The 22856-nt window shown below is 42.4% G+C and overlaps 1 protein-coding gene and 1 long non-coding RNA gene across 2 annotated transcripts; one reads left to right on the top strand and one right to left on the bottom strand.

The window, feature by feature from the left end:
- Positions 1 to 105: 105 nt before the first annotated feature.
- Positions 106 to 9685, bottom strand: C1ql3 (complement C1q like 3). Its single transcript, XM_048460888.3, has 2 exons — positions 8494 to 9685; positions 106 to 2750 (listed from the first exon to the last, which is right to left on the bottom strand). The coding sequence occupies exons 1-2, from the start codon at positions 9079 to 9081 to the stop codon at positions 2571 to 2573; spliced, it is 768 nt and encodes a 255-aa protein (XP_048316845.1). The 5' UTR covers positions 9082 to 9685; the 3' UTR covers positions 106 to 2570.
- LOC125417356 (uncharacterized) lies at positions 8429 to 10470 on the top strand. Its single transcript, XR_007237113.3, has 2 exons — positions 8429 to 8556; positions 9679 to 10470. It is a non-coding gene; the product is annotated as an uncharacterized LOC125417356 (long non-coding RNA).
- Positions 10471 to 22856: the final 12386 nt, after the last annotated feature.

The following is a 22856-nucleotide window of genomic DNA, read 5'->3' as shown; positions in this document are numbered from 1 at the left end:
GCTTTCCAGTCTCCATTTTTGCTGTTAATTGTGTTGTTTTTGCAAAGTCTGTCTAAGGGTCCATAACCATAGTGAGTTATAAAAATGAAATCATAAAAATGAAAATATATTACATAATATAGTTTAATGAATCATTACAGTAATAATAACAAAGGCCACGATTTAATTAATTCATAAGTTATAATGCAAAGAAAAAGAGAAATGCTTGCCTTAGATATAGTCCCTTTATTTCATTTACCTTTTATTTCTTTTTCCTCAGGCCTAAACAGAGAAAATAATGCTTATTTATCTAAGAAAAGGTCAGGTCTATTGGAAATGACAGTCTGTTTGTAAATACTCCTCTTTAGAAGAGATCCAGCTATGAAGTTCTTTACAAAGAAAGCCTTTCAAAATGTTATTTAAAATGTGTAATTGGTGTACACTGTTGTTTGTCAGTAATCCCTTGAATCCTCACTATGTGATTTGATACCTAAGACAAATCTAATCCCTTGCCGCCAATCCATCTTTGATAAATATATGCTGTTAAATAGAAATTAAAACTGTGGCAATTCATTTGTGAGTTACGATACATATTAGAAGGGCCAAATCGAATTAGTCACTACTCCTGATGAATGATCTAAGTGGTTTTTTTAATCATATAAATCATGACAGTTACTCAGACCAAGGCATTTAAACACAGCAAACACCACCTTTAGATGGGAACACCATGCATAACTCTTGGAAAGTTGAGATTTGCTAAACTAAAGCTATTTCAGTTGATCATAGTTGATCAAGCGCTCTGTGTATTAGAACAAAAAGTGCTGAAGTGAAACGAGCCAGGGGAACAGCCCAATTCCTTTAAAGGGAAAAATGCAAATGTCCTTCACCAGTAAAGCAAGCAGATTTTTCAGATCTCTGGTTTTGAAATCTACTTGTCAAAGAGTGTTTAAAGGCAATTAAAAGGGAAACAGATTTTCCATGTTAAGAGGGAAAGTTGTGTGCTAGGAGGAAGTATTCTCATGCATTTTGATCTTTCCCTTAGATAAGAGCTAGCGTTTGGCAGTGCTTTAACTAGAGAGAATGGGTTTGCACTATACGGTCAGCTTCAATCCTCCAGAAAGAAAAGAACTGACTGCTCACATGTGTATGTTCCATAAACATCGTGAAGGAGCTCTGCTTGAATCCTGAAGCCCCTTATTAACGGCCTGCCAGAGAAGGCAGTTCAAATATCGATTGCACATGGAATACAGCAATCATGGGATCGACTAACTCACACATGTGTCTTGTGGGGCATTTGAATCTACTGAGATTTCATTTTCTGGATAACTCTTAAAGAGAACTCACTTTTATTATTTTGCTACTCTATATATTTGTATCATCTAAAATATAGTTCAATCTAAAATAAGCCAAATAATTTGTGCATGGTTCTATGTGTATACATATATACTTTTTAAATTAGCTTTCTGAGCTGTACAGCCACTGTACCTAGTGGACTGAAGCAATGTATATATAATATTTCATCTAACATATATGTATATAAATAAGTGTGTGACAGATATTTATATAAAATATATACACTTTGTTGTCATGTTGGTTCTATGTGAAACTGTTAATTTTGAAATAACCTCAGGCCACAGATTTTTCGGTAACTGTTTGAGGCCTTACTTACTGTCCCCTTGATGACGCATGCAGTAGCTCAAATCAAACCTTTATGCCTTAGGTTACGAACAATCCTTTGTTCCAGAGAAGGCAAAAGCCTCTATCTGACTTCATACCAAAGAATAAATTTCTGTGACTGTTCAAGTGAGTCTAAATGTATTCTACTGACGAAATGGACACGTGGAATTTTTCTAAGTACCATACATAACTACACATTTTCACACTTAGAGGGTAATCCTATGATACAATTTCAATCTCTATTTTCTTAAGACTATCACCAGAAAAGAGAAAAAAGAAAAATCACATAAAAAGAAAAAAATGTGAAAATGATCACAGGCTTGGGAATTCCCACAAATCCAGAAAATTCCAGGTTAAGGCTTGAAGTTGAATCATTCCCAGGTCTAACTCTAAAGTTAACAAGAGTACAAGGCAAACAATATCTTTGGGGACAAGCAGCATTACTTCAATTAGACCTTCTCTTGCAGGGTAAAATGACTCCTCCCCCACACTACAAAGAGACTCCAGGTATCTTAATAAGCAGGTAAACTCACAAGAACCAAAGCTGACACATGGATAAAAGCAGCAAGATCACAGTACACCAAAGTATTATAGATATCGAAGAAATAATTCAGTGTCTTAGATTTTTCTATAAAAATTTGTGGTCTCTATAGGACTTCATTCACACAGACACTAACAATAAGGAGTATTTGCTTTGGCGGTAGTGGATCACACATCTGCTTATCTTGCCTTAAATACTTTTTTACATAATGTGTGTGAGTGATACAGATGTGAGTCAGGTAGCATTTGATCTCCCCACATTTACACAACCGAGATGCCCTGCAATCGGCATCCCCCGGGATCCTTGATTCACTGACGTTAGTCATACGAATCCAGCGTCCAAACTCAAAACAGCAAGCTCAGTTTCTGCATTATCAGTCAGCATAAATAATAAATCCAGAAAAAGTGCTGTATTTGTTGTTGTTTCCTCCATGGGCTTTCCCGCCATCTAATTTGATATAGACTTCGTCTCCTGGCTCCAGGTGAAGGACCACACTGTTACTGGCATAGTCGTAATTCTGATCAGCATCCTGGGCAATTGCACTAGCACGCACCTATGTGGAACAGACAAGAATTAGAGTTTGTAAAAGAGAATTCTCAAGTCGCCCCTTTTGCATAACAGCAGACTTGCTACCCTAGCCTAGAATGCAGAGCAGTGATGCTGCCTTTGTTCCCACAGCTTTAGAAGGAATTTCTGTAACACCTTCAACTATGTTACTAGAGAAGAGAAAATACTGCGTTAGTAAAGGACATTGCAGCAATCTTTTCTATCCTCGTAAATAAAGCATACCAATCCAATTTTCCCTTCGATTACTGCTTTTTCTAATTCCCTGAATCTCCACTTTCAGTCATTTTGTGAAATGGAAATGGAAAAGTATTGTTTTGCATTTTAATTCAAGCCAATTAACAACATCCCAACCAGCTGTGTACTTCAATGGCTCATCACAATTATTAGAAAACTGATATCTCAGGTGGCGAAAGACATAGGGAAATACCACTCTGCTATATAGTTGGGGCAGGGGAGATTTTTTGTTTAGAGCTTTGGAAACCTGATACAAGCCAAGCCCCCTTTAACCATGCTTTTTAAGAAGCAGCGTAGCTCATTTCCACGTCTTTGTTCATCTATCCCACACTTCCAAACTTCCTTTTAAGTGGGTTTTTTTGTCATTTAATCACATATTCCTTTAAATCAACAATATAATCTCATGAGATCCAAAAGTTTTAGAAAGAATTAAACTTGTGACCCACGATTGCTCAGTTCTCTAGGATTTCTGTGTGTATTGTTGCCTAGCTTTTCCTAACCATGTGATTGTAAATATGTCTGGCTCTGAGGATGGGAGCTGGCTATGATCTGCTTATGATCTGCCTTTAGTCTCATTAGAGAGTTGATGAACATTTGCAGACAGTCAAATCGCCCATCCCATCTTGTCAAACAGACATTTCGCCACACTCTGCCCTTCGACTTCACTTAGATATATTTTGATTCCACCATGGGGGGAAACAATCTTTCAAAAGGCAGGCTTGCATGTGATTTATTTCAGTAACACATCTTCTACTCTGTGGCTTGTTTCGGTTCTGCTATAATGGTATTTCCCTGAATAACATAGCAAGTGATTTAGTGGTTTTTGTAAACCTGCACTGTGTAATAATGTATGACTTGGGGTATAATATGCTAGGTTTTATCACTTGGCAAAATGAGAGAAATGAGACATAAGTCAAGAATTTCCATGCATGTCTTTCAAACTCTAACTGATGGGTTTTCAAATTAAATTTTCATGGGAAGATATGTTCTCACATTAATGCTGAAATGCCATAAAAGGAGAAGGCTCTTGGACACCACTGAACTTGGAAAGTAATTTGAGCAGTATTTTAATTTTTTTTCTTTCTAAGTATCATATAGCAAAAGGAGAGAAGGGCTTAAAGGATTTAGAATTACTTATCACTATGCTAACTGGCATTAATATAATGAAACCAATATGTTGTGTGATTATACTAAAAAGCCTTGATTCAAATGTGTGCACCACTAGTGAGGTGATCCATTTTAACCATTACATAATAATGCATTTGGAGTTCATAATATTTCCTAGGAATTAATCTTCAGTTTGTAGAAGCTGAAGGCTTTAGTTCATTTATTTCATCTGGTTATTAACTCCCAGTGAAGAAAAACTACACAATGAGAATATCACCATTATGGCTTGACTTTTAGAACATGTAGACTTTTAATGACTGTGAAAAATTAAAATACAAACTATAAATTATCTGTATTAGCAATATGTTAATTAACCATCAAACTATTATACTTCTCAGCTATTATTAATGAAAATATGGTTTATTCAGCATTTTCAATATTTAGTATATGTTCTATGAATGTTATCCATTATCATTGTTTTCTACATGAAACCTTTAGGAACCAGGACTCATTGAAATCTTTAATTTAGAGGCTGTAATCTTTTAAAAACATACAATACAGTTTTTATTCTATAGAATATAGCCACAAAGCCAAGTAGCATTACCATTTTTAATTCAGTAGGTAAAGCCACAGAATCCTACTAATCCATTAGTGTGATTCCACAGACAAGAAGGTTACCCTTATCATATTTTATTTCCTTTGTTGTAAAAGGCCAGTATGGTGGCTTTATAATAAAGAGCAATTCCCTAAGAATTTAACCTATGCAACGCTAAAGGACTTTTTCAATTAAATACCCACCATCTGCCAGTGTCCATGATGTCAGTAAGCCTGCCCACCCGTCACACTCTCAGAGTATAATGGGACTTGGAATTTCAAGCTCTGATATGTATCCCACTGACTTCAACAATTCTTCCTTGAAGCCATCAAACTATTGAGGAAGGTAATGTGTTCACCCTGAAGGCTATTTTCAGGTTCCGAAATGTGCACCTATTTCAGCATTTTATCAGGGAGTATAATGCATCCTTTTCTCAGCCCGGTATATCTACTTCTTCCTAAATTCTCTTTAATATCTATCTTTTTCTTAGTATGTTAACTGTATCATTTCTGCCTTATCTTTAGTATGTGCGTCTCTGCTTCTCAAGAGAGAACAAATTTGGCGTGGCACATCATCACTCTTTCTGACAAATGAGTATAAAACCACACAATATTCACTCTTTCCGATGTAGTTCACGTCCATTGTTACCATAACTAATAAATTCTTGTGAGCAAAAGGCTTATCTCTAATTATTTTATATGACTAATCTTCTGGCAATTTAGTTTTTATTATGCTGGCTTGCGATAATGACATTACAGTAACTATATTCAGAAATTATTTTTTCCAGGTCTTTAACTACAAGTATGCAAGCATTAAGAATTCTTCCTGTATCTATATAAAGCTATTTTAGCTCCATTTTTTACCTTTAATATGCAATATGATGGTCTCTCCACAATTGATACAATTAAGTGTACGCTAATGGTTTCATGGGGAATATGAAAACTATGGTCCTTTACAGGGAGTGATAGGTTTGTTTTTGAGAATATAATAGGCTGTATAGTTTTAGCATTGTCTTTTTCTTGAGGGATTATCGTTGTACAAAATATTTACAGTAACATTTGCTAATTTAATTAATTGCAACTGATGCTCTGGTAATTTCATTTTCATTGCACTCCCATGGAACCATACACAAAAGGTTAAGTGGTCCATCAGGTTAATTTATTGACCTTTGATGTTTCCATCTGTGACCCTACATTCAGCACAAAGCATAAATAAGATGGCCCTCGTATGGCTCTGATCCAGACACTGCCCCCTCCTACAGTGAAAAACCGCATTCTTCCCTCGGTGCTTCATCTCTGTGCTGCTCACAACCCACTTAATCCACAGAACACCACTCTGACATGGAGCTCTAAGTTTCTGTTTTTATAAAAACAAATTAGGTCAGCTCAGAGGGGGAACCGTGGTAGTAAGAAACAACCATACCGACTATAATTGAAAATCAAGAATAAAATATTTATTTAAAATTAATAAAAAGGAGATTTTACAAGATTTCCCACTTGGCCCTGGCTGCAGCCCAGACTTTACAAAGCAGTTTTATTCTAAAGACAAAACTCCTTAGCTGTAATATTGCCATAACCTTTTTCTAAGACGGCCCACACTGACCTAAGAAGGATGCTGTTTGTCACTAGTCATATGCTTTTCTGAAGTACCTGGTACCCACTTTTGGAAGTAGCAGAAACTGGATAAGCAGCCAGTGAAGAGCATTAGAGGTGCTCTATCCCCTTGCTTTCCCGATCCCCAGAGAATCTGTATGCTCGGGTGACACAGAGGGCAGCTCATGTCCCAATGAAATGGTTTAAAAAACAAAACACATGCATGTTTTCACTTTAGAATCCATATACAGAATGCTATCCTTTGCCTCATGGATGTATGCCAGACTCTACCCTCTAAGCACCAGAGTCTCAACTAACTCCATTGTGGTCCTTCCTAGGACTTCCTGCCTTTGCAATCTCCAAACATTTTAAAAATTACCATTTCTATATCTGTTGACCAAACAGGAATTTTAGTGCATTTCAATGGGTGACTCTAAAAATATCCCCCCAATGGAGTAGTGTTTTATGGACCCAACTTTTAAGTCAGAGTCAATTTATAAATAAATTTTAAAAAAAGTGCCCTATGGCTACCTGCTGGAGGGTGGGGAGGGGTGGCATTCGTAAGCCCTTTGGTCAGGCAGACACAACACTTCTATTTTGGCATGGTTATCTTTGTAACCACATACCTGCAAATACTGCGCCCACTGTTCCAGGAACAATTTTTATCTATCTTAGTGTTATTTTCATGCATAATAACTGTAAGGAACAACCCTGTCAGTGCCTCCTGGTGGCCATGTTTCTTTTTTGTTGTTGTTGCTAGTATCTTGGGGGTTCTTTAAGGGATTTGCCGGAAAGAGGAAGCAAGGGACTTTTAAAAAGTGTATCATACATTTAGGACATTCAGTTTTTAATTTTGAAAATTTTATGGTACTCAATTGGGTCTTGAGATGGGATAAAATGAACAAACAAACAAACAAACAAACAAAACAAGGTGCTCAGTAGAGGACTGGGATTTAGCCAAAATCCGGATTTCCGGGGGACTGAAGACCTGTAGCCCACCTGTTCTTGTGAAGTTAAAATTACTGCCTGAAATGAGGCATCTTGAGGGCTATGGCGGGGTCTTTCTTTCTCTCAGTCGGTAATCAAAGTTTAGGCTCAGGAACTAGGTTCACACAACAGGCTTACAAGTGCCAAGGCCTCACCCTGGTGCCAGCGACTTGGACTGAGCAGAAAGTCCGATTACACTTTTAGGGAGAAGTGTATTTTCCTCCTGTGGCTAAAAGATCAAACCTCTTCGGTTTTGCACTGACTTGCCTTTGACTCTAAGCAAAGGCAGAGTATCCTTGGCGGACTGCAGACCAGTGGCCTCTGTGGCACCTCCCACTAGCTCTGAAGAGCAGCTCCGGGCTGGAGCTCATCTGATGCTATTTGACAGCCAAGGCAAGGCGGCTGCAATCGAGAAGGTTAGGGTTAGAAAGCACCTACCAGAGTACCCCGGGGGTCTCCACGATCGTGAAAATGTTGCACTCTGAACCGCCACCTTCCAACCGCCTCCCTGTGTATTTTCCTATTCCAAACAGTGGAGTGGGGTTCCCGAGTCTGGGTGCGAGCTGCTGTACTTCTACAGCCTAAACCCAACTTTTCCTTTGTCCAGCAGTCGTTCCTTTGGAAACTAACTGGAGTGAGTGTAAAGTGACTCTGAGTTTCACTGCCTAAGACCTCCAGAGGACCAAGCCGTTATGCACGCGCGACAAAGTGCTGAGCCCGGGAGTGCTATCTCAGACTCACTCTTACGGGTCCTACTTTCCTCCCTGGGGTCCAGGTCTATCTCCCCTGGCTCTGGAGCCCCGACACGCCCATTTCGGGCTCCAGGAGCCTTCTACATTCTCAGGGAACGCTGTAAACGACTCTAAGCCGCTGAGGATTTCACCGGCCAGGAATTTTGCCCTGCTCCAGGACTCCCCTTTTACATGAGCTGTCCCAGAGTCAAGTTCCCAGTTTCTCACCCTTCGAGGGTCGTGCTCACAATTGCGCGCGCCGAGCACGGATCTGACACCCTACTACCACCCTCCTCGGGCTCCTCCGCGTACGACCCCCACCTCTCCAGCATGTCACAGAGTCCCCCTAGCCCTCGCTCCCGGGAGCCGGGTTGCCGCGCCCTTCCTTCGCGGCCTCCCACCCCCATTTCCGGGGTCTCCTCCCTCTTGCTCGCACCTTCCTGCACTCGCTCCCCGCCCTCCCCACTGCCTGCTCGCGCTCACCTGGTTGTTTTTGCAGAGATCAGCCCACATGCTGGTGCCGTCCCCTCCGCGCATCAGGACGTGGTAGGTGAAGAAGTAGATACCCGGGATAGAGCAGGTGAACTTGCCCGTAGTGGGATCATAGTGGTTTCCGAGGTTGGTGACCACGTCGTCGAACTTGAGCACCTCGTAGCCTTCGTGTTGCCTTTTGAGGCCAGCGTAGAAGGCAATCTTGGGCACCGTGCTGTAGGTGGCCGCGCTGATAGCCCCAGCCGCGTTCAGGCCGGGCGCTCCAGGCGGGCCAGGCAGGCCTTGGCGGCCAGGTTCGCCCTTCTCGCCCGGGGGCCCTACAGGGCCAGGTGGTCCGGGCTCTCCGGGGGGCCCACGCGGGCCTGCCTTCCCCGGCCTACCGGCCTCGCCTTTGGGACCCTGGATGAAGGTGGGGAGGGACTGCATGAGGCCGCGGTCCGGAGTGGCGGCGGTGCTGGGAGCCTTGGTGCCCCCGTAGGGGTCGCAGACCATGCGGCAGGTACCCAGCATCTCGTAGTGCGCCGACGTGCCGGCCGAGCTCACCAGCACCGGGATGAGGATGACCAGCAGAAGCACCATCACCACCCCCAGCGCCCCGGCTGCGATTAGGCGCCTCCTGCTGCCCACGAGCCGGCTCAGCGCGGGCCGATCCTCTTGTCTGCTTTTGGACAAAATTTTGAAGGTTGGGCGGGGACCTCCTCAGAGCCGAAAACAATCCCCCTTCGAACCCCAACTCCCCTGGGCGGGCGCGCGCCGGTCGCTCTTCTCCGGCTCTTGCTCCCCCCGCTGAGGCTGCGGCTGGGGAGGGAGCTGGGGCGCCAAGTGACTTGATCTGAAGTCCCGAGCGGGGGGTGGGGGCTGGGGGAGGGGTGCTCAGGGCGCCCTCTCGCCTCCAGCCAGCCCCTTCGCACCTGTAGCTGCCGCGGGTGCGGGCACGGCCACCCCACCCGGCGGGCAGAGCCAGCCGCTGCCTCCTGCGCTCGCCCCGGGCGGCTCACACTTTTATGGTGCTGTTGTCGGTGATCGACTTTTCCGTTTTTGCAGACTGCGCCAGTTCGCACCAACTTTCCGTCTGAAGTTGCCTTTTTTTTTCCTGAACCTTGTTTCTTTTCTTTCTCTGGCTGGGTTTGTCCCTTACCTCTTTTCTTCCTTTCTTTCTTTCTTCTTCTTTTGCAGCCACCGCAGTTCTAACAGAATCGCAACCCCAAAGCCCCTAGTGGGCTGAGGGAGCTCAGGTCGGGCGCCCCCGAGATGTGCGGAGCGGTGCCGGTGTGCTCGATCAGCGGCTCAGAGAGGCTCAGGGTTGGAGATTGGAGCTAGCCAACAGCAGCGAGAGCCGAGCGAGAGAGGCTGAACGCAGAATTCTGCCTGGGTACCACCTGCCAGGAGAAGAGGAGGCTGACAAACGCGCGCCGGAGCAATTTATAGGAACCCAAGGCACAGAGGAAGGGGAGCCGCTTTGGCATCTCTCTGCAGCATCTGCTCTGCTCATCCCACTCACACAGAGTTTGGCATTACTCTGACAATGTGGGATTTTTTTTTTTCGGCCTCTCTTTTTTTTTTTCCCTCTCTGCAAGGGATGAACAGTGAAATCCTGAATACTCCCTCATCTAACCCAGGCGATGGCAGCGCCCTAACAGGACATACTAAGGGAGTGAGACAGCTGTGCGACAGCTCTCAGGACTCAAGGGTCACACCTAAATCTATTTCCCAAGAGCCAGCAGCCCTTGTTGGCGATGGAAGTGAAGGTTGAAAGGCGGGAGGTTTGGTGACAATATTTCTCTCCTGGCTCATCCACAATCAGTGCTTCAGGTGTTTTTCAAATGCCACTTTTAACATAAGGAGGGCCCTTTCCAATTTTTCCAGACAGTAGATGTGCGGTTTTTTTAACCTTAGCATTTGCTTCCACAGCCTCCTAAATGAAATAAGATGTTACCCCGAGAACAGTAAAGTGTATTTAAAAATCGAGGGACATTTCTTGATTTAAATGAACATGTCCACCGCCCAAAAGGAGGAGGGCTGGTTTTTCTTATGCGTGCCACACAATGGTGCCAAACAATGAGCGTTTTGACTTACGGGCTTCCAATCGCAGCTACCCTTCAGAATATTCTGTCATACCGTCATTGGACTTAGAGTTGCATTTGCCTAAAGATGCAATACGCAGGAGAAATAATCACTTTCCCTATGCCTTCGAAGGTCTTACAATAAAGCAAATGGTGTTTGCAAAAGTGCCAGGTTTCAGAAGACACAGAGAGAGTTCTGTAGGTGCGATAGCCATTTCCCAGATGTGAATTGGGGGAGGGGAAGTAGAAAATTATGACAAAGAAAAGCCACCACCCCTAACAGTGGAAGCGCTGGATGAAGAAACCATCTGAATTTAGAATATCAATAGAAGACCCCAGAGTGGGCATTAGGAGGGTTATACAACCAACAAATACATTTGACACATAAGAATGGTTTAAAATAAATAAGTAGAATTGATTCCTAAATCATACTTCTGCATTCAGGAGCAATAGATGTCAATCAAACACGGGTGACATTTGCTTGTCAATATGGAATGATGGCTGGGAAGACAGTTACTTATTACAACAGGGTGAGAATCTGAAATGAGAAACAGGAACAAATAATAATATGACAAACAAGTAATAAATCCTGGGTGACTATCAGCAAATGGTGGTCTTGCACATAGGTCCCTCAGCACTGCATCTCCTTCAAAATGCTGCAGGCTCTCCTCACATTCCCCATCCCAACAGTTAATTCCCTTCTTCTCTGATTCAAAACAAAGTAAGGTCAAGTGAGCAGACAGATAGAAACGGATTCATTGATTCCTTGGAGAGGAATGTCAGCAGCTCCTTGAGGGTTTTCAGGGAGAGTCAACACTAAAGAACTGGGCTTTCTTTCCAATGGTAGGGCTGCCTCACGCTCTCTCACCACCAACCAGGCTGCCTTTAGGGCTCTAGCTACCGGTAATGAGAAATGGCCTTCCAACTCTCAAAACCTCAACTCTCATTTTAGGATAATGGTTTTTATAAATGTGCATCAATACCTTTGGCATATATATTCTGTAAGTTTTTGTTCATGTGAGCTACCCGATTTCTATATTTTTTAAGTAACAAACACAGAGACCAATCATTCCAGGCCGTAATACGAACACCGACCTCCCAAACACACCTTTTTGATTGCTTCTTCTCAAAGCTCTTTCTCTGGGATGAGAAACTGGTAAGCTACGATACATGTCCACAGTGTAAAGAAATATACTAATGAAACAAGCTCTTCTTTCAGGTTCCAAAACACCCCCAATTCATAAAGTTTCTTAATTACCAAAGGAGTTTGGTAGAAAGGATGTTTGAAATAAAAAGGAGTTTTTAAAAGATAAAGGTAAAGAAATACTCATCGATAGCCTGGGATGGGACACAAAGGGCTATTCCATTAGAGATGCTCATTCCATAAGAGAATTCACAAAGAGAATGTGGCATACTAGAGTCAAGATCAGCCCTGAGAAATTAGGCTTCATCTTCTCCTGCAGATGGGAAGACCCAGACCTGCGCAGAGTCAGGGCCATTGGGTGAGCTCACTAAGACGATCTCTACAAATTATTAGTACATCAAGCCCAGCCTGAGCAGGACGGTAACATGAGCCATTCCTTTACCGATGTCTTTTTAAGACAACTCCAAGTTTGACATTGCAGGCAAGTGCTCTGACATCTTAGAACTCGGCTGAGGTTTCTGGAGATGTCCAGTGCTGCTTGTTCAGAATGTAGGCACGGAACTCCTAAGTCCCAAGGCTGACAGACTCTGTCCAAGGAGCATTTCTGAGTGCACACATGAGCATGTGGCTTCTTCTTTTCTTTTTGAAGTAAGCTGAAGCCGTTGTCCTCCTCCTTCTCTTCTAGAAATACCCCATCATGTATTTTGGAAGAAGACAGCTTTTGTTTCTTCACGATTTTCAGGGATGACTAGGTAGTAAATGAACGTATGGCTGCTTACTGTCATTTTCTACTGCTCGGGTTCACAGCAACTTCTCTGGAGAGCTACTTTTGCTTCATCTCTTGTTCTGGCAGCTTGAAAAAAAAACATCTGATGTGGCTTATTACTCATCTTTACATATATATATATATATATATATATATATATATATATATATATGGGCAATAATAGGAAATGTGTCAATTAAAAATATTTAGTTTTCTCCAATGCTCATCAGAAAATCTAGTTTTCCCTCATATTTGATATTAGTCTTCAAAATGGCTGTGTTGTCTCGTTTTCACAGCATCCCTCACTGTTTCTGAAAAGAGGGAAAACACGAATGGTGTTCTCACTGCTGCAACTGAGCATTTGGGATGCTTCAGCTGATGTAGCTCAGTCCACAGTGTAGTGGGGTGATGATCTGCGATCTTCATCTTTCCGCTTTCGAGGAGCTAAGCAGATCCTAAGTGCAGGACTCCCACAGAGACCTACGCAGCCCTCCATTTATCTTTATTGAGCACCTACTGGTAGCAGAGCCCCAGCCTGGGCTCTGACAGGCGAACAAATATTTAGTCATGAGAATGACTTCCAAATCAGCAGCACTTGAACAGAAAGAACACTTCTTATCATAGGGAAAAATAACAAATTAATAGATCCAAGCTAGAAAAGCGGGCATGAGAAATCATTGTCTAAATCTGGGACTAGATCAGCCATTTACTTTGGGTGTCTGAGCCTCCAAATTGTGTTTCACAACATATGCTCTTTCGACTGAAAAATATTAAGTTTCTAGGTTTAAAGGGTCTGTTTGAAAATATGTGAGGAAACAGCCTATCCTTATGGTTTGAGAACTAGGCAGCTCTTAGTTTGTTCCCTAGATGTCTTCTGTAGCGGTGACGGACGCGGAAGTGGCTCTGAGCTTCAACTCCTTTTCTCATAAAATGCGAATAGCACTAATATCTAAGTCACAGACTTGTGTAGTGACTTTTCATTTATATTTTAATAAATAAAGTTTGCCTGAAGATCAGAGAGTTAAACAGCCCCACTGGTCAATCTTACAGGCCAGGCAGTGGTAACACACACCTTTAATCCCAGTAGCCACACTAGTTGCCATAGAAACCAGGCAGTGCATACTTTTTAATCCTAGTGGTGCACGCCTTTAATCCTAGCCCCAGAGAGGATGATAAAACGGGAGGAGATAGTTTACAGACACAGTCTCATTCTGAGATTTCTGGAAGCAGGATCGCCATTTCAGACTGAAGTTGAGGTAAGAGCCAGTGGCTGGCTGCTTTGCTTTTTGGATCTTCAAGATGAACCCCAATATCACTCGTTGAGTTTTTATCAATCATGCTTCAGAGTTGCAGAGATTGGAGAATTAATACAGATATTAGCAATGGTACCCCAATTGGTGAGAGCTTAACAAGTATCGGTTTGCACACTGTGCACTGCAGGGTTGTTGAGCAGGGCACACATCTATGAACTGGGTGGTAGAACACACAGTGTAGGGAGGAATTTATAGACAGCTTAAGAGACGCGGGATATAACAGGCAATTAGTGTTCAGACTTAGATATAGGAAGAACATGAAAACTGTCCAGGAGGGTTGCCATGTGTCATCTTCTGTCATCTTAGACAGTGGCTCTCAACATGTGGGTCATGACCCCTTAGCGGTCTAACAATCCTTTCACGGTGGTCACAGATCAGATATCCTGCATATCAGATATTTATATTACAATTCATAACAGTAGCAAAATTAAAGCTATGAAGTAGCAATGAAAATAATTTTATGCCTAGAGATCACCACAGCAGTATTAGAGGGTCACAACATTAGGAAGGTTGAGAATTACGAATCTAAGAGAAAGCCAAAGAACTCAAAATTAGGATGACTTCTCCAAGGTAGGAAAAAGAGTTTCACATCAAGGTCATTTAGATTCATTGCAGATTTCAGATGGAGGATCGAAGAGGATGTACCTTTTCCCCATAGGAAGGCCCTCCCTGAAGTTGACACAGCATGGTCATACTTTAAAATAATTGAGGTAGCTATTTGGAAACTACTGTTTATGACCGTACTCAAATAAGAAAATATGAGAGCTGAGGCTGCCTGAGCATTAGCCAGAAGATCAGTCACTTTGAAGGACTTCTACATCAGCACTGTATCATCAGGTTGAGAATTTGTAATGTACAGGAGAATGGAGTGGAAGGTCATCGGGCAGATCAGTAGTGAGCAAGCTAGTGAATGGGTGGCTGAAGGTAGTAAGCAGTTCATTACGGAAGACTAGGCTGTAACACATGTATTTAAACAGATATAACTGCATCAATAAAGGATACAATCCCCATGATGAATATGATGCCATGTGCTTGTCATGAACATTGTGCTTGGTCCCTATTGCCCTGATGTTGTAGAATAAAAGCCAAGTTACCAGGATTGAGGTATGAATCAGTCTTCTGTGCGGTCTGATTTTCATTGTTGACTTGGCTAGATTTGAAAATACAGAGAATATGGCAAGGTACATCTCTGGGTGTGTCTGTGTTATCAGAAAGAATAGCTGAGCGGAGAGATCAATCCTGAACATAGGTGGCACCATCCTGTGCATTATGAGCCCAGAAGTAATAAAGGTGGCCAAAGGATAAAGCCGGCATAGCACCTCCATTTCCCTGTCCTCTGCCCCCTGGCTCAATGGGATGAGAACAGCTTCTGTCGCACATTCCCACTGTGTTCACAGACAGAGTCAGTCTGCCATGCCTTCCCTGCTATGCTGGGCTGAAACCAAGATGTGAAATCAATCACTCTTCCTCTTTTATTACTCTCAGGTATTTTGATTTGAGCAATTCAAAAGCAACTAATAGGTCCTCTTAAGCCATGGTCACATGAACACAGTCATCCAAAGACAAGGGGTAGACTCAAGAAAGTAAATTTAGCTGACTGTCTAGCAGGAAAAACAAATGGCAGCCACAGACTGGTCTAGTGATGAAAATTGTAGTGGTCTTATTGTTTTGTTTAATAATCCAGGGATGCCGTACATTTTGGGAAGAGAGGTCATAGAAGGCTTTCAACAGAGTTCCATCATGACAAGAGCAGCTGATATTCTATAAGCGGTCCCAAGAGTGGTCAACCCAGGGAAAGTGTGAGCTCCAAAGGCAGATGTGCTCAGTTTCTCGCCTACATGAGTGAACAATGCATGTTCCTATGTAAACAACATGACCCGTGGACAGATGACATGCTTGGTCGTACCCATGTAGACATAACCGGTTTGCCTAATGCAGGGAGAGTTCTCAGCTATATAAGAGTGATCTACTTTTAAACCTCAGTCTTAAAATATACATTGTCAAGGTGTTTTAGAATTTTAAGAATTTAGCTCTGCTTTCATGATCAATAGTTACAACTTAAGTGGGATATTTACCATTGGAAGTAGTTATGCAGTTCGTAATTCAATTGATTAATGAATAACTATTTTAGGCTCTCAATTATGAAAAAAGCCCATATGAATCATACTTAAATCACAACTTTGTGTTTTTCTTTGCTTTTTTTCCCTTTTAACTCAAGACTCAACTGGAAATAAACTTCCATTGATCAGTATCCACAGAAGAGAATGGGTTTCACTCAGACCCTTCTAACAAGATGTCTGCAGCTTAGGTTTCCAGAATGAGCCTTGCCTGATCTGCAAATGGTCCCAGGTGTTTCTGTCTGGTTTTACATGTGTATCTGTGTGGTATATGTGCATCTGTTTGTACGTGTTTGCATGTACATGGACACATGCACGAATGTGTTCATACGCACCTGTGTGTGCATGTGTTGGAAGTTGACATGGTGTCTTCTTTTATATATTGAGCCAGAGTTTCTGACTGAATTCAGAGTTTGCTATTTTGGCGAGTCTATCTAGCCGGCTTATTTAGGGAATTCCTTGTTTCTGCTTCCTTTTTGCTGGGATTACAGGTGGGCCGCCGTGCCCTTTCAGTTTTTGTGTGTGTTTAGGGGATCTGAACTAAGGACCCCAATGCTTGCATAATGAGCACTTAACGCAGTGAACCATCTCCCAAGCCCTATGTCTGCTCTCCCAAGCTTGCTATTGCTATGTTTGAACCATTCCTGTGAAACAGCAACTTCCCAAGGGAAGAGGCAGAAGTTTGTGTTAGCAATAGATGCTTCTGTGAAAAACTATTAAAATCATCTCTTAAATTAGGGGTTGCCTAAACATGTCTTTTACAAAGTAGCTTCTATTATTTATGTGTAATAAATAATAGAAATACATAAATAAATATGTATTTATTTGTGGCTCCCATTATATACTATCTAATCACACAGATCAATATGAAAACATTTATACATATATATATATGTATATATATATATATACATATGTGATTTTTATAGTTAATCTTATTTGCTTTTATAGATGGACAGAAGGTCCATAATTGGGCATGTCCCCGTATAATTTAGCATACATCTGCCATGACAACATAGACAACTTACTAGCCTTTCCTGTCCAGTGTCCCATGGCCAAGCATGGTGTCCATATACCTCTTGGTTTAAAGTCTTAGAATAGAACAAAGGGTGGGGTGGAGGAACCAATTAAAAGGAATTTTACCAAAAGTATATTTCTCAGGGAAAAAAAATTACATCTTGCGTCCAGACAACATGTTGGCTTTTCCTTCTAAAATTCCAGCTGGGTCAGGCCATAATCTAATGTCTTATCCAGTGTTTGACTGCACTGGTGAGAATGACTTCTCTGGATAAATCAGTTCTATTATTTTCTTATTAATACATTCCATTCACTTCAATTCAATTTTGTATAAAACATGTGAGAAGGGACCTGAACACGGTCCATGCCACCCTCCACCCGTCCTTTCTCATCATCTTCTGCAACTGTTCAACGCCTATGTTCACGGTTCAGAAATGAGGACTTGCTCCCTTGGTGTCCTTGAGGTCAGAGATTCTAAGTCCCTAAGCCTCAGTGACTGGTGCAAAGCTTCCTTAAATTCCCAGGCTTGATTTGCATAACTGGCCCTGTCTTCCACATCATTGGCCAATTATCAGCTAATCGTTCCTGAAACAGCCTTGCCATTTCCAGGCTATCTTGAGCACCTTTCAACACCTTCCTCCCCATTCTGGGTATCTGTTCACTCCACTGTTGCCCTGAGCTCCTTCCCTCACGGGCCCTTCCTCTGCATTTCTCAGCCTGTGGTCCTCACTGAGCTCTGTTCCAAACCTTGTCCTCTCCCACTGCTACCTGGAGACGCACCAGGTCTTTTGATCTCTGGCCTCCTGCCATGTTTTTGTCACTTCGTGAGAAAGGCTATGAGAAAGGAATGCTAAATACTAGGAGATATATGGAGATGAGAAATGTATTTAGTCGCAGCTCTGAAGGCTGGCAGACCAAGGCATGATGCTGCCATGCGTTCGGTATCTAGTGAAGGTCTTCCTGCAGCATTATCCCGTGGTAGAAGACAGGAGAGAAAAGAGAAGGAAGTCAAGTTCAAACTTTTAGGAATGAAGGCGGGGAGGAGGTCAGTTAGAGCAGTTGGGAAATTTATTCCCATACCATGCCTGCAATATCTGAACCTGAAAATGGCTAGGTATGAGTGTCCTACTACTTGTATTTTGTTTTTGTTTTTAATGTTTGAGTAAATAAGATGATTGCTGGTCATACCAAAATATCCAATTTTTAAAACAGAAAGAAAGGGCTGGGGAGGTGGCTCGGTGGGTAGTGACTGTTACAGAAGCCCCAGGACCTGCCCCCAAGCACTGAGGTAGGAGGCTTCCAATGCCACCAGGACAAATGAAGAGGTTTTGCAGAGCTGGAAAGATGGAGGAGTGAAGAGGTCTTTGTTGTTGCTGATGTTTTTTTTTTTTTTTTTGCCCTTTTGTTTGTTTTTCTCTTTGTGTTTTCTTGCTTACTTGTTTTGCTTTCATTTTTAAAATTTTCATTTGGGTAAGTACTAAGGGGGTGAGATATGAGGGACTGGGAGGTGAGCAGAATTAGGGTGCCTGATGTGAAATTGCCAAAGAGTCAAAAAATATGTTTAAAAAAAGTTGACCTGGTACTATGTTAACCTCAACAATGGGGGAATAGATAGAGACAGTAGATCCCTGGGGTTCCTTAGTTGCCTGATCAGTTAGTGAGTTCCAAGTTCAATGAGACACTTTGTTTCATTCAACAGCATTAAGATTGCATGGCGGTGAGTTTCTTTTTTAAAAAAAAAAATAGTTTATGATTTTATGTGCATGAGTGTTTTTGCATATGCATATGTCTCTGAACCACGCATGTGCCTGTTGCACAAAAAGGACAGAAAGGGGCATCAGATCCCCTGGGACTATAGTTACATGTGATTATGAGCAACTGTGTGGGTGCTAGGAATTGAACCCAGGTTCTCTGGAAAAGCAATAAAAGTGCTTAACTGCTGAGGCATCTCTGTAGGCCCATGACGGTAAGTTTCAATAGCCAACTTGGTAGAATGTAGACTCTAGTAACAGCGAGGAACTGTCTAAATTGTGTGGGTCTGTGGGTGTGCGCATAAAACATTTTCTTAAGTGGGTTAATTAAGGTGAGAAAACTCACTCTGAATGTAGGCAACATTGTTTCAAAGGCTGGGCTTAGTACTGAATAAAAAGGAGAGAATCAACTGAGCTCAGGCCTATGTGCATCCGTTCGCTCTGCTCTTGACTGCAGATGTGACCAGATGCCTCAAGTCCCTGCCATCTCGATTTTTCCATAAAGGTGGACTAAAACTTGCAACAACCCCCCAAAATAAACTAAATAAACACTTTCTCTACCTTGCTTTCTCTGGGGTATTTTATTATTGGAACAGGAAAGAGAATTAAAACAGGTGGAGGGTAAAGAGGGCCTGACATCAGCCTCAGGTCTCCATAGGCATGCACACATCCCATCAAGAGCATGTCCATGCTTCTCTCTCCCTTCCTCTCCCTCTCTTATTTCTCCCTCCCCCACAAATGATCTTTGTCCTTTATTCGGTATCCTAAACACATAACTACTCAGTTACCCAATGTCCTAACTATGCATCTGGAAGCACAGATCTACTTGCTACAAATATGAATGTCACATTTTGATTTGTTATTTGTAATTAGAGATTTTATTTTAACCCCTTTGACTTCATCAGTCAGGCTACTTGCTAGTTCCAGAAACACAGACAATGCATTCCAGGTAAGACACCACAGCACACTTGAGACAGTAAATGAATTTTCTGAAGTTTTAAGCATGGAGTACAGTTTGAATTTTAATGAGTTTCGGCTCGTCTTAAGTCCATACAAATACAGAAATACATATTGTACGATGCAAATGAACTTGAAGTGGCTTCAGTGGATGATAATGCCATCCCTGTGATGGCTGCATTAATACTCACGGCCAGAAACCACTCAAAAGGGAGCACTTTCCTACCTATGCAAGATAACAGGCAAGCTGCTCTTCCCAAGCAATCAAGAGGACATAATTCAGCTGCAGAAATAAATACTCTTACATGACACAAAAAAGAATGGAACTGGGGAGATAAAAATGCAAGAATAAATACAGGTGGTTAAACCAGTGAAAAGGGAATCTCAATGAGAGAAAATGATTGGCCGATTTCTTTTCTTTGAGTGCTTCACACACCATAAGATTTCTTGGAATAACTCAAGTTTTAAATATGGCGGTGCTTTTAAGTTCAGCCTTCAAATAGCCTTAGCGTCAGGGAATGGTTCTGAAGCACTGTGAGGCTAACTAAAGAACTGGATTCTCTTTGAAGCATCATTTACCTCTTTGTCAGTGCAATTAGAGATGACCAGGGGGCAATGCTGTGGCTGTAGTTTCCCTCTACCTGGTGGGAACATGCTGCTAGCCTCACTCAGGGCTCAGCCCGCATGCTAAACCCGCGCATCACATCGCCTCTCCTTCAGAAACTTGGTGGATGCATGTCATCACCACAGACCTGCGTGGGACTCAATGCCAAATTAAAACTTGTACTCATTTGTTGCCCAGGTGATTCATTTGAGGCTCTCATCCCTTCCATGTACTCTGCCCTTTGTTTCCTGACTATTGGCAACTTAATTTTTTAGCCACGAAAGTGATCATTGTAATTATTCATTTGTGAAACTTTTTAAAATTTAACATAGAAGAGACTTTAATTGAAACTGAGTTTCCTGAAATAAAATGGCCTCTTTGTGGGAGATGGAGGATTTGAAAGGGATTTCAGGTCTTTGTGTGGCATTTCCCTTCCATCACCAGAGCTTGGGGTTAGGAGATGATTGAGGTGTATATACACTGACTCAAATAGAATGGGCGAGATTGAAATTGGAAAACTCCTTTTAGATGAACTGTTCGTGAAAGTGGAAAATTACAGGATTTGTCTCAGTAACATAATATTTGGGGCTATGAGAAGACACTTTCATATTTTATCTTGGCAGTAAGAGCTTGTTACAGAAAATAAGATGGCTGGTTTGAAGGGGGGGGTCTCGACTTTGAAAGCTGTTTGTTTTATTTTGTTCTCTTTAATGCAAAAGCAGGAAAATTATCTTCTGAAATTATTAAGAAGACTGAAGTAAGGGTCCAGAATCTAGAGAACCCCACCGTCTTCAGTGCTCAGGTTGCTCTTTTGGAATGGCAGACTTGATTACGGGGTTGGGTGCTGTGAACAGAACAGAGTAGATCTTTTTCTTTACCGTCTCCCAGAGTCTGTAACCAGCATCTGTGCATCCAAGAAGTCTTTAGGAACAACTTTTTTAGCGAGTAAAGAGAAAGACACTTGCCAGCTGTGCCACTCTTAAAGTAAAGATAAAAACATGTTCGATGGTTATTGTTCAGTGGAACATTCTGGGCCAACCAAAGCAACATCATTAGCTGCAACAGAGGAACCTGCAGAGGTAGTCCACTCACGGTCACTCTTGCTCGGGAAGATTCTGTGAAGGCAAACCTCTGGCGGTTTGTCCCTGAGACTCTTAACCGCCACCTCTCCTTCCATCCCATCTGGTCAGGTAGTTCGTCGCGGGTCAGTCACGTTGGGTTCTCTTTCTTCAGTTTCAAAGTTTAAATATGAAAGTCACAGGCTATCCATTTACTCTTACATTTGGGGAGGGGGGCAGAGACAGGAGGATCACTGTGAGTTTAGGACTAACCAGGTCTCTGCACTGCAAGTGCCAGGCTGGCTATAGCTACAAAGTGAGACCATGTCTTTAAAAATAATAATAAATAGACGTACGTACCATTGACAGGTCCAAAGAGAAATGACCACAGAGGGCTTCCACTGAAGCTCTGGAAGCTTTCACTAGTCCCTCAGACCCTGTAGGGTATACCAGTAGGGTCCACTACTGCTTTTTTATCTGACTTCCTCTCTTATTATGCCACCCAAAATGTTTTTGTGTTGCTTACAAATGTAGACGCCAACAATCAACCATGGTTAGACTTTAAGGGCTTTATGGGGATTTTATGCTTTCTTCTATACCTGCGCAACGCTGTCTACTAGAACCTTCTGGCAGATATGATGGGATGCTCTGCACTTGCCGTGACTGTTAAGGTAGCCTCTCGTCACGAAAGACTGTCACGTACATTAAATATACCCAGAACAAACAGGAAAACACATCTATCATTTTATTTCATTAAAATTTGTTGGGTTGACATAGGTAACTAGTAGCTCTGTGTTTAAAGGTCTGGTGTGTTCAGATGGTAAGGTTTCTTTTTCTCAGGGAAATGTGCATAAATTGAAAGAGTGAGTCATTAGTTGGCTGCAGGCAAAATCTCATAAAATGAGGATCCAGAAAGCCTCCTGGAAACACGGCGCTCAGAAGTGGCCAGGAGTGAGGCAGTCTATTGTTTAGTCGAGGACTGTATAACAAAGTGTCATGCACACAGTAGCTTAATGGAACTTGGTTTTCTCAGAGTTCTGGAAGCTAGAAGTCTGACACCCAAATAACAGCAGAGTGTTTTGTGTCTGTCTTTCTCCTTGGCTTGTAAGTGGTGGCTGTGACAGTTGAAATCCAGAAGGTTGCCCTAAGGCCCACGTGCTAAAGGCTTAGTCCTCAGCTTAGTACTGTTGAAAAGTAATGGGAGCTTTTAAGGTGTGGGCTGTGACGGGAGGTTTTAAATCTTGGTGGTATCCCAACAGAGGAGGAAGTTGTAATATCCTGTTCTCTCCCTCCCTCCCTTCCTCCCTCCCTCCCTCCCTTTCTCCCTCCCTCCCTCCCTCCCTCTCTCCCTCTCTCTCTCTCTCTCTCTGTCTGTCTCTCTCGGTGTTGGCCATAACGTGAATGGCTTTCCATCATGGAGGATGTGGTGGTCTAGATAAGATGATCCCCCATAGTCTCTGCCTTTTGAACATTTGGTCCCTCAGTTGATGGTACTGTTTAGGTGGTTAAGGCGATGTGACCTTATTGGAGGAAGCACATCACTTTGAGGTGGGGTCTGAGAGTA

This window comes from Myodes glareolus, chromosome 14, assembly GCF_982192425.1.
Source record: "Myodes glareolus chromosome 14, mMyoGla1.1, whole genome shotgun sequence".
Taxonomy (NCBI): Eukaryota; Metazoa; Chordata; class Mammalia; order Rodentia; family Cricetidae; genus Myodes; species Myodes glareolus.
The sequence above is the reverse complement of the archived record's forward strand: the minus strand, read 5'-3'. Positions and strand labels throughout refer to the sequence as shown.